This window comes from Protomyctophum parallelum, assembly GCF_964188405.1.
Source record: "Protomyctophum parallelum genome assembly, chromosome: 14".
In the NCBI taxonomy this organism is placed as follows: Eukaryota; Metazoa; Chordata; class Actinopteri; order Myctophiformes; family Myctophidae; genus Protomyctophum; species Protomyctophum parallelum.
The window spans coordinates 33,111,573-33,124,338 of NC_139709.1; the positions used below are offsets into that span (position 1 = coordinate 33,111,573).

Genomic DNA, 12,766 nt, shown 5'->3' on the forward strand with positions numbered 1-12,766 from the left:
TTATTTAATGTCAGATTGTTTTTATTATAGAGGATATAATGCCTGTTATAAATCCATGTTGTTGTTGTTTTTAAATATACATTTTATTGCTTACAGTAATAACGGTTATTTATTGAATAGGCCATAAAGGGCATTCTTCAATATATGACCCTATTGTTTAAATTATATTAATCTACAATCTGACCTTTAGTGCAGGCTATAGACCCAACAATTATATAACAATGTTAACCTTGCAACACACGTTCATAATACCGGTAATGTACCTAAAAACGGTTCAAATACCACATGGGTAAATTAATCAAATCATTGCTTTTAAACATAACATTGTCATCAACAACAAAAAATTGCTATAGGCCTATAGGTTTCCCATGCTGTGCCGAATTAATTAATCACTTTCGAAATCAAAAGGAGCCATGATTGCATTATTGTGATTTATTTATTTATTTTTTAGATGTGATCAAGTCTCTGTCTGTGTCTGATTGATTGATTGATTGATTGATTGATTGATCGGGAGAGCCAGCCGTGGCTGCGGCGTGGCTAGCACCCCCATCGTGTCTCGGGTGGGAGAAACACGTCCTCATGATTGGTCCAGGCGGTGCAATGCAACTTCAACCCACGACAAGCGCCTCCTCTCAAAACCCTTCGTCAGAGCCCTACAACGTTTTCAGTATCTCCAAGCAAGCAGCAGGCAGCCACGGAACACTATTGCTAAACTTTTTTTTGCTTGCTCGACCTTATGGCACAGAGCTAAAACAGGTAATGTGGGCCGTGAAACTATACTACTACTCCTCTCTTCGCTTCTTGTTGCTGCGCGGTCTCCTTTTTCTGTCGCTCAAACAGCTGCTTTTATAGAACATCTGTTTCCAGTGGTCCGCGGCGGGTGCCAGCTGCGGCAGCACCTAAATCATTTCGGGTATTGTTTTATCACCCCTTTTGCCTTGCCTCTCTTGGGCCCTTATCTGTTATGAGTCTTATCAAGCGGTTATCTCTTTTTGCTGCGAAGACATATTGCGTTTTGTTTCCTATCTGTAACGGTGTGTGTGTTTTTTGTAATTATGATGAGGCTATCGCAAGGAGGGAGGACAGGGGATTTGACACGGGATGGATCCAGACAGTGCCTCTTTTAACTTAAAGAGCGCCTGCGGCGATTATTTAGAGCGCGTTCAACATGGATGTGTTTTGCCATGAGTCGTGTAACAAAGTCCGTGACCGTGGCGTGAATTCGTTCATTTGTTTTCGTTTGGTATTTGGTATTTGTTTTAGTCATATATGAAATGAACAAGGCTTCAGAACGCTTCAAAACGAAACCGAGCCCGAGGGCGAGAGATGATCAAAAGTATAGGATAATTATTTAAGGCGTTTTTAATGTAAGCCACATCTGTTCTCTTAAATATCAGAGAAGAGCACAGATGTGGTTATTGCGATCATGGACAGATAAATGGCACTATAGCTGTCACGCTACATGTGTTTGTGTATACGGCTGCCGCCCCCCCCCCACACACACAAATCTGAACTTGGATGTCTCCATTCCCTCTTCTTCCTCTACACAGGGGTTAGACTACACCCGCAACCATTTTTCAATCATATACTGTGTATGGAAAGTGCTCCTGGATGGACCTGGGCGAAAACGGCTGGTCCTCCATGGTCAAGCGAGAAGTGTCCAGCAGCCCAGGGTCACCTGCTGAGCAACAACAACAACAACAGAGCTACTTACACGGTGACAGCAGCAGCAGGAGGGACGTCGAGCTGAGGTCACCGGCGCCGGCGAGCGAGCTCGACGCGCTGGGAGTAGGAGGAGGAGGACACCACCACCGACGAGGCTACGAGGCGGGCAGATCTCTACACTCCTACGTCCACCATCACTTCGGACACCACAACGCCGCCGCCTCCCTGCCCATCACGCCGGAGGTGGACATCCCGCTGTTCACGGATCTAGACCAGGCGGGCAACAAGCTCGTCCTCTCCTCCTCCTCCTCCGGCGGCGGAGGAGCGCACATGAAGGCGGGCCTGCTCGTCGACCCGAGCGACATGTACCAGACGCTAGCCATCGCGGCTGCCCACCAGAGCCAGACTGGATATGATTCCCCCTCCTCGCACGGCGGCTACAGCATGCACTCCAACCCCAACTCCCCCGTGTACGTGCCCAGCTCTCGCGTGGGCCCCATGATACCCAGCCTGTCGTACCTGCAGGCCAGCGCCGCCGGCTCGCAGTCGGGCCACGTCGGCGGCCACTCGGTGTGGTCGCAGTCCACTCCGGACAGCCCCGGCTCGTACAACGCCGGGAGCCCGCACGGCCACGCCGTCTCCAACCGCTTCCACTACCCGCCGAGTCCGCCGATGAACAATGGGACGCCCGGCCGGGGGGACACGGCCGGCTACGGGAACGCGCTGAACGGCATGGGCGGCAGGGACCAGTACGGCCTCTCGCGGCCTCTGAGCGGATCCTACCCGAGTCCCTACTCGCCCTACGTCCCGCCGCAGCTGTCCCAGTTGCCCTCGCCGTGGACCGGCGGGCCTTTCGACAACACCATGCTGCACACGCTGCAGAGCAGGGGCGCGCCCTTGATCCGAGCGCCCAACGGAGGTAAGATTATTTATTTTTTAAAGAAAAGAGGGAAAAAAGTGTTTTTTTTTGTGTGTGGAGATGCTCATACAATTATTTATTTATCCCAGTACCTGCTGCAATTGACTATCAATTTAATTATATTCCAAAGTTTGTTTCCCGTTCAATAAAGCGGACGCTGCTGCAATTAAGCCCAATTGCCGATAAGGCCTTAGTGTAGGCATGGGCTACTAATGTGCCATTAATATTTGCGAACAAAGGCATTGTATGATATCAAGAAACATTTTTTTTAACTCAGGGCTAGTACTCCTCAGGGCTAGTACTCACACTTTAAATAAAATTAATGAATGTCAAACGGTTTTAATAGCTTATATCTAAGTCCACATCAGCGCCCTGTAAAGAAATTAATATCACAATGAAGCCAAACAAATTATCATTATAGGCATATGATATTATGGGTGCTTAATTAACCCAATGTTTTAAATGTCACTATAAGTTGGTGTCTTGCTCTTCCCATTTCCAGATATTCTTGACGACATGGGGGAGAGTAGAGAGTGCGTCAACTGTGGCTCCATCTCCACGCCGCTGTGGAGGCGCGACGGCACGGGCCACTTTCTCTGCAACGCCTGTGGACTTTACAGCAAAATGAATGGCCTCAGCCGACCATTAATTAAACCACAGAAGCGCATGGTAAGCTGCAGGAAGACCACTTAACCACTCAATTTCCTGCCTAATTTTCAAACAATGTCTTGAGGTTATCGCTCAAAGATATATTAATAGACTACACACTCAGTTTACAATACGCAGTGTGTAGGCCTACGCACGCCCACTATACATTTTAAAATCATGGCCTTCATAAGGCCTCTATAGGAATAAGTCTGACAGGCGACAGAAAAGGAAATGCACTGAACTTTTCCATGCGGCGCCATTACGCACGGCATTACGCATGAGCGTATTTGATAGGCTCCCTGGTGCCGCATGTATCAATTCACTGACAATTAACCCCACTGAAAAATCAGCAAATATCAGTTGAATAGGCCACATGATGTGACCAATATTATGGTTAGGAAACTTGGGGTGTAGATAACTGCAGGAATTTATTATTAAATGAGCGGAATCGTGGCCCTCGTCTTAACAAACGATTTATGAAGCTCTTGGGTAACTGCCAAAGATTCCATTAGTCACGTAGGCCCGTCTGATGCATCTCGGAATACCAATTGTTTTCGCTGAAATGTTTTATTGTTAATATTATTATCTTGCCATCGTGCACATATTTCATTGCTTTCTATTATCTTTCGCCATAGTCGTCATCCAGAAGAATCGGCCTGTCCTGCGCGAACTGTCAAACGAGCACGACAACTTTGTGGCGCAGAAACGCGGAGGGAGAACCAGTGTGCAACGCTTGCGGACTCTACACAAAATTACACGGGGTGAGTCTTTTCCCTCCAATTAACGAATTGGTGTAAATTAACTCATGTTTGTTTTGTAAATGAATTAATAATAATAAAAAAATGTGTTGTCAAATCGCCAGGTACCTCGACCGCTGGCTATGAAAAAAGAGGGCATCCAGACCAGAAAACGAAAGCCGAAAACACCTAATAAACCAAAGGGATCCTCTGGTACGTAGATTACACATAATTAACATGATAATTAACAGGGGCTAACGTTTCCATTGATGTGACGCTCATGATTTTGTTTTTATTTTATCTTTTTTTAATAGGAAATAGCAACACTGTCCCCATGACTCCTACTTCTACATCTTCATCCAATTCTGAAGATTGTTCAAAAAACAGCTCTCCATCCACGCAGGTGTCTGCGGTAAGTCATTTGTCTCACAACAAGCCATGTTTCATTCATATGTCATATGTTGCATGAAATTAGCAAAAATAGTCAATTAGGCCTACAAGTTCACAAGCTTGCAAGCTTTCAGGTCTACTATTTAAAAAAAGAAAGAGGATTTTGGGGGGGAAAGTGGCTGTGAAAAACATTCTTGAAATCGGGGTATTTTCAGTGAAGATGTAAATACAGGCTTTACACCATGTGCAATGAACCTGTAAACTACAAAATATAAAATAGATCTTTGTAGACCTACATCGTATTGTAACAGAACCCAGTATTTGGTCTAGCCTATAGAAGACGTTTAGAGTGAGTTCATTAACACCATTGGCTAAATAAAATATTGGCACATTTTCCAATATATCATTTTAGATTGATTTTTTACCTGAACATTGTACAAAAGTGTGTGTGTGTGTGTGTGTGTGTGTGTGTGTGTGTGTGTGTGTGTGTGTGTGTGTGTGTGTGTGTGTGTGTGTGTGTGTGTGTGTGTGTGTGTGTGTGTGTGTGTGTGTGTGTGTGTGTGTGTGTGCGTGCGTGCGTGTGCTTGTGCGTGTGTACACCTGAAGTATAGATGTTTTGACTCATGCACTAAAGATGATGATGACTTTTATGGGAGATGTATCATTCTGATGTCATTGTGTTCTAAGCATGTGCATAAAGTTCACGGTGGTCAGATCTAAGTATAGTAACATTCTATAAAAATATATGACTCATAGTCATATCCCACTGAGATGGTGAGACGGTTAACTCATCCCCACACCCAAAAACAATAAAATCCTCAGTAATTGAGGTGGACAATATGTTTTAACATTCTCAGTGTTATACACAAAATATGTTTTGCTGCTTGAAGTTGTAACTTCATAATCCCCATGGGACCCTTGGGTATATTGTATATATATTGTAAGCTCACAGACAGAGTTAAATGAACAAAATGAGCATTGTTACCGTGTAACATTCTTCAGTATTATAATTAATAATGTGTAATAATTGTCCTTTGCAGGTCAATTCTTCTGTGCTGTCGAGCTCAGGGGAGGGAACAGGCTCCACGGTGAAGTATCCCGGCCAAGACTCTATCTACAGCAGCGTGGCTCTTTCCCAGGCGTCAGATGTAGCGTCCTCAGTGAGGGGTGAACCCTGGTGCACCATGGGCTTGGCATGAGGCATATCCACACATCTGGGGTGATGATGACGCCCTGCATCCAGCTCCTCTGTCTCTCTCTCTTTCTCTCTCTCTCTCTCTCTCTTTCTCTGGATGTCAAGCCGTGTGGAAGTATTTGGTGGCCTCGGGTGAGGTCTGCTTCCGCCTTCACGCGGAGAGTTGGACAAAGAAGATGAAGGGTGAGACGACCTTCACTGCCATTGAAAGCTTGAAACGCCTGTGGAATATTTGCGGGGGTTGCTTATACCAGCATGGCGTTTGGGGAATTTCTTTTTACAGCGTTAAAGTCATGGGAAATCCTTGGGACGAGGCCAGATCACGTTTTCCCTATACTGTGTGGCCTCATGTCGTGACGTGGATACACTCTGGACCTGTCCTGCACTCTTTTATTTCTACAGTCCATGGTGCAGAATCAAAACCTTGGTTCTTACATGACCGCCATCTTGTGCATATAATGTTGTTGGATTCCCTCCGAAGAAGAAGCTGATTGGATACCTGCAGTGCTTCATGATGAAGCACTATATCCTCAAAGGACATTTATATTCTTTATGTTTTCATTTTTTTTCCCTTTCTTTCTGCAACTGGAATCAAGCTACAACTACCAAGACAACTTTCAAGAATCAAAAGAAAGTATTTATAAATCTTCCATTGTTAAATATATGGCTATGATTGTTAATAAAGATATAAATATAGAGTAGAATTTAAAAAGAACCTTTCTGATGTCTTCTATTCTCATTATTTTTGTCTTGTTGAGTTGTTGTTAGTAGCATATAGGTTTTTTTTTTATCTGCACATTTTGCCACTGAAAGCTCTTACTGTATCTGACTGAAAACTAGTATGGTTTAAACAGGGTAATATGACAATGGCATCTTAATGCCATTTTAATTTTTTGTTGAATTATTTACTGAAATTTCCAGATAATCAACTCCTTTGGATATAATTTTGATATTAAAACATTGCCGGTTTGTTGGCTAACGTTAAGGTACTATTGTCAAAGCGATGGACGACTTAAAAATAGCTGCAATGAGCTATACAGACATTTTACATGCAAAACAGACGGATACACTGCAGGCTATATACAGTAGGACAGTTTGAACAAAGGACACCTGCAATGTATACAGGCCTCATACTGAGCATTATTTCATTAGAACAGATACCTTCTGAACGCAACTGACTGCTACTGTAAACGACATATACATCTCACAATGTAAAAAACAAAAACAAAAAACAAACATGGATTGAAATATTAATATACAATTAAGCATGAATGCAGGCAAATTAAAAATGAATTCAATGAAGTCAAATAAGATATCGAGTTGATAATATGAAAATAAGTTAAACATTTTACAATCATGTGGATAAGGTCTCTAGAGCGAGTATAAACTGAATACCCATGAAAGGCAACTGACAAACATATACTCCATTAAGGTTTCATTGACCAGAGACACTGATAAAATGTGATAAAAACAGAACTAACCCAGTGGGAGAAAAAGAAAAAAAAAACGAAACAGTGTTTTAATTTGTAGGTTAGCTGCCGTTCACATCAGAGCAGGCTACATGATATTCATCATAGTAAACAGGAGGTTATGGAGGGTCGGGTCCAAAGTCTCATGGGTTTCCACCTCTTTATAGACTGTCCATTGATGAGCTATCATGCTGTGTAATTCTCCCAGCGCTCCAGCAGGGGTGTGAGTGAGAGGCTGCTCAGTGGATCCATATCCCATAATGTTTTCTGTAGTCTGATGAATGATGATGAGTTACATTATAAAACTAAACTGGCGTATAGACGTTGTTTTTATTTTATTTCTTTCCCACAACTTGCTTCATCCAAAAAAAAAAAAAAGGGCCTGTCATGTTTCTGGATTTATTTATTTCCTTTGAAATATAATGTTTATTTTAACATTGTTTTTCCTATAATGTTTCGGTATTGTATTTTTTGTTTTCTTTTTGTTTGTTTGTTTGTTCGTTTGTTTGTTTGTTGGTTGTTTCATTTCTGAGACGGTATAAAAATAATTTTATTTAAATCTTTCAAATAAATTGTTCTTGGTGATACAAGCGAAATTTGATACCGTTGCTGTTTTAAAGACATTTAAGAACAGACAAACTGTTGTGAAATTGTTCCAAAGAGGCCAACATGTTTCCCAACAGCACTCCCCAGCATAGTTGTATACATGGCAGTTCCATCAATCGTTGTTGTAGCCTACTCCCCTGTCTCCCCAATTCCTCTATGATTTAATTCCATCTCCAGGTAGCCTACATTCTTTTGGACATTTAATTCCCTGATTGTGAGGAAAACAAGTGGGTGGGGGAAAAAAGAGTAGACCTCAAAATGCCATTCGCCGCCAGGCTGTTGAGAGAATGTGTTGATTGATCTAGCTGGAATTAGCGCATTTTCATGCCAGAAAAGGATATATACTGCATTTTCATTCATTTATTTTTCAGAAGAGGGGGTTCAGTTCAGGATTGATGCTTTACAGCCTGTTCTTTGGGTGTTTGTAGGCCTTCTTTATTTCACCAAAGTCGCCTTTTATTCACTACACGTTTAGTAGCCTACACACACTCCCACTGGACTTTTTACCCATCTCTTGAGGTCCTTGAGCAGTGAGTACACGTGCTCTCAGTCAGTTCACTTCCCTGTCCTTTTGAACCACCAGTACAAAGTAGGCTACCTGTCGCAGTGTTTGGTGTATGTAAGCGAATATGACCCGTGAGTAATAGCCCACCGCACCGCTTGTAGACGAAAAGATTTTTTAGAGATGGTGAGATTTATGTCTCAGCTTAGCGTTATCTCTCTGCTCTTTGACATATTGATTTAGCCGAGTTTATTGAGTGCTGAGGAATGCGCTCGACTGCACAGCAACTGCCAGATAGTAGCCTACGCCATTTCATTTGGAGTCAACGTTTTTGTCATTGCGCTTCTCTCTCTCTCTCTCTCGCTCCTTTTTTAAAAGCTGCAATCCGGAATTTATAGTAGGCCTGCCTAGTGTCTAATGAAGAAAACGGTATTTATCCATATAACTAGTTAGCCTACTAGCCTATTATGTTTGCAGTGCACGTGGGTGGAGGTGGGCTGAGCTCCCTGCCTAATAGTTCTCAAACCTTTTCATGTGAAGGACCCCCAAATTGTCATTTATTAGCCTGCAGACCCCCATTTGTACGGCATTTCTATCCTATAGCAAATGTTAATTTAACTCTTGAGAGTGTACAAATGGAACCAAATGAACCTGTTACGGTCGATTTGGTTCCATTATTTTGTACACTCTGAGTTACAGACCCATAAGGGTCCATTTGGTTCCTGACTATCATTTTTGCTGGGGACCCCCCTCGAACTTCCCCAAGGACCCTTGGGGGTCCCCGGGCCCCACCTTGAGAACCACTGCCCTACAGGCCTACAGTGCAATATCTCCCAAGGGTTCAACAAAGCCTGGTAAAGAAATAACTTTACGGATTGTATAGCTTTAAATTATTGCGGATTGTTTCTTTTAATAGTTTCCGTGAAATCTCTTTATTTTCACTGCGGCCCTGCATGTCATTTTATAATTACCTTTTTGTTCACAGGTCAATCTTTTCAAACATTGGCCCAAAGACCCTTGCTATTTCAAAGTTGTTAACTTAGCTCTTCACTTAGACAAATGCCAAATACTGGTATGTGTTCATTTGCGGGGCTGGTATATATACTGTTTGAGGTGTTATGTAAAACATAATTTGTATTGAGACCACCAGGCTCAAGAATTGAACAGGCTCCATGTGCTTCCAACAGGACAAATTACAAACCGACCGTAGGGATATGTAAATCCAACCGGGTGTTAAACACAAAGGACGAGCAAATATTTATAGGTTTCTGAATTTATGAGATGGGGCCCATATAGCTTGGCACGGTGTCTGACTGGTATCCATGGTGCTATGAGGGAGGAAACATAAACACGGCATCACAGAAGGTTCTCGTGATTTTAAACTAAAATAAAAATGGACGTGCAACAGGTTTGAGAGAGTCAAACGCACACAAGAACTTACACCAGACATGATCACATCACACTGGTACAGGCCGAGAGATTGTAAGTTGTTGTGTGCCATGAGCCGCTGGTGTTTGTCACTCAGTGCTTGTAGTAGTAGTAGTATACAGCAGGCAACAAATTCAAACTGCCGCCTAGATTTAGAAGAACGCAATCGCAGAGGGAGGGGTCTCTGAGAAACTGATGAGAGAGAGAGCAGAGGTGAAAGGGGTAAGAGTGCGGGAGAAACAGAGACAGAGAGAGGGACAAACGGAGCCAGAGAATGAGTAACAAGGCCTGTGACAAAGACAGAGCGATAGAGAGAGAGAGAGAGAGACGCTGCATACTGACCAGGAAAAAAGTTAAAAAGATAGGAAGTGGGTTAGATCCCAGGGTCAGCGCTATATATTGAAAGTCCTACGGACAGGGGCCAAGGTAAACAAAGTATAGGCCAACAGAGTGAGCAGACTATTATACTTTTACTTTTACTCCAATCCATCTCGGGGGAGCAAATTTTGTACTTTTACTCCACTGCTTTTATTTGAAAACCTGATTTACTGGTCACTTTGATTATTATTACAAAACAATACATTTCGTCCAACTGAAAATAGCCTAGTGAGCTTGTAGATCGGCTTGTAGATCGGCTTGTAGATCTGCCATTTTCAAAAGAGTTTTTAATACATTTGAAAACTTGACATGGGACATTCTGCATAGTGAGTATACTTTCTACTTTTGGTACTTTAAGCACATTTATTTTGCATACCTTTTGCACTTTTACTCAACTTACTGTAACGGAGTAGTTCTACGTTGCAGTATTGATAAAGTAAAACGTTTACGAGTACCTTTTCCACCACTGGCCACTATAGCAGACAGACTGACTGACTGGCTTTGGTGTGGACACGCTGCAGACCCCAGCAGTGTGTGAGCACTGGTGCAGCGAGCAGCGCAGTGTTTGAGCACTGGGCAGCGAGCAGTGCAGTACAATTTACAATTTAGGCATTTAGCAGAGCTTAATCCAGAGCGACTTACATTAAGCAAGAACAAAAAAAGCATGGGAATAGATCACATAAAAACATTCATCAAGAAACATGCGTAAGCTAAGAAAGTAACAGTGGAATATCTATATAATGAAGCTATACATATAAACTATACATCTATACTACTATGCTATACATATGTACTATGACGTGCTATGACCACATTACAATGCAATTATAGTGCTGTCTACATAACATGCCATAAGTCTGTATCAAATGCTATCTAATGTGTGAGCACTGGGCAGCGAGCAGTGCAGTGTGTGTTTGAGCACTGGTGCAGCGAGCAGCGCAGTGTTTGAGCACTGGGCAGCGAGCAGTGCAGTGTGTGAGCACTGGGCAGCGAGCAGTGCAGTGTGTGAGCACTGGGCAGCGAGCAGTCCAGTGTGTGAGCACTGGGCAGCGAGCAGTGCAGTGTGTGAGCACTGGGCAGCGAGCAGTGCAGTGTGTGAGCACTGGGCAGCGAGCAGTGCAGTGTGTGAGCACTGGGCAGCGAGCAGTGCAGCGCTGCACAGTGGCTCCCTGAGGAGATGCCCGTTGATCTTTCCACAGTGCCTTTGAAAGGGGAGCCCAGCACAGCACCGGCCCTGCCTCAGGAAGAGATGGGATCTCTGACTCAGCCCTTTTGGGTTTCCTCGACAGACAAGAGGGCACATTCTAGTAGGGGAGGGGAAAACCATTAACGTTACGCCATTGCTTCGGGGGGGTTAAATTGGAAGGACAACAAATCATTTGATGTCTTTTTTTTTGTTTGTTCAAGACTTCTATTATTATATATTTAGTTTCATTGTACTCCTGGAGTGTATTGTATGTATGTGCCTGGCCAAATCCCTAGAGAGGGCGAAGTCACGAGGAGGTGTTCTATTTTTAAATTGTTTAATTAAATTAAATTTCGCAACTGCACAATAATATGAAAAGAACATGCAATTCCTCAGAAAGGAAGTGCCTTCCTCACACCAGTCATAAAATCTTTCAGAATTACTCACAGGAAGCGCAAGTTTCCCTAAATGGTTAGTTTAAAATCCCACTTTTAGCATTTCATAGGTGACCATTACATTACATGGGATATATTATTATTATTCTGTAACTGTTTTGGAAGTGTACAAGAATAGATCGTAAACCCTGTGTTTTCAGGGGTCCGTATAAGACAACATGAATGTGCATTTGAGACAGAAATGGTGGAGTGCTTCATGCAACTTTAACCATTTAGAGATGTGACGTTTGAGATAATGATGATGAAGGCCAGTCAGCTCAGTGCAGCAGAGAGGAACGGTTCTGTAGTGTATATGCAGTGTATATGAACAGAAACGACTTGGAATGTTCTGGACAGTTGAAACGTGGTGGTCTTTTACACGGAGGGGAAAGTTTGAAGTCTTTAGTGATCACCACCACGCGTCGTCCCGGGGGTTTTAACCTCTCCAAACTCACTTCCAGGTTGGTATGGTCGACGATGAGGCTGCAAGAGTTCAACTTCTGCAATAGTAGGAGGTAGCCTGCATGGTTCCGGATGCTGGGCCCAGTTCCCCCTCCCTGTGCCTGCCAACCCAGGTAATATATTATATAACGTCACCATAGATAGTATCAGGTGGTCCAAGTAATTGTGGATGGACTCCTACAGGCTTACTTTCGCTACTTACTCTCGCTGGAGAGGCAGAAGCAGTTGTTTGTGCAAGTTAGACACACGATTGATTGATTGAAATATTTATTAACAGTTTGCAGAATTACAGTACATTTCAAGCACAAACTCAATACAAAGACTTAACTGTGAGTGGACGACCCAATTAAGCATTACACTTGTTTACAAGATGGTCCACCATGTTCAATTCATCAAAACATTTAGAGACGTACAAATAGACACTTCTATATAGTTAAAGAACAGAACAGGAATTCATCATAAAGGAAGCAAAAAGGGAAAAGAAACATATACAGTGAGGGGAAAAAGGGGTGGTGGTGGTGTGGGGGGGATTCAGATTTTACGGGGGCCAGTTTCGAATTGCAGCCGTCCGTAGGTGCCATTTGAGAGCGTTTTTGAAGGAGTCAAGGGATTCACATGTCTTAATCACTGTTGGCAGGGCGTTCCACATTTTGGTGGCATAGGAGCGAAAATAATTTAGTCCCTGTTTGTGCCCAATCTGGGTTGTACATGGTTTGTTGCGCTCCCTCTGGTGTTGTGGGTGTGGAC

The 12,766-nt window shown here is 43.2% G+C and overlaps 1 protein-coding gene across 1 annotated transcript; it reads left to right on the forward strand.

Annotated features, from left to right (window-relative positions):
• Window positions 1-1,556: 1,556 nt before the first annotated feature.
• On the forward strand, window positions 1,557-5,788 carry gata6 (GATA binding protein 6). Its single transcript, XM_083781465.1, has 6 exons — window positions 1,557-2,584; window positions 3,087-3,253; window positions 3,868-3,993; window positions 4,095-4,182; window positions 4,284-4,381; window positions 5,400-5,788. Exons 1-6 carry the CDS (start codon window positions 1,612-1,614, stop codon window positions 5,556-5,558), a joined length of 1,611 nt encoding a protein of 536 aa, XP_083637591.1. The 5' UTR covers window positions 1,557-1,611; the 3' UTR covers window positions 5,559-5,788.
• Window positions 5,789-12,766: the final 6,978 nt, after the last annotated feature.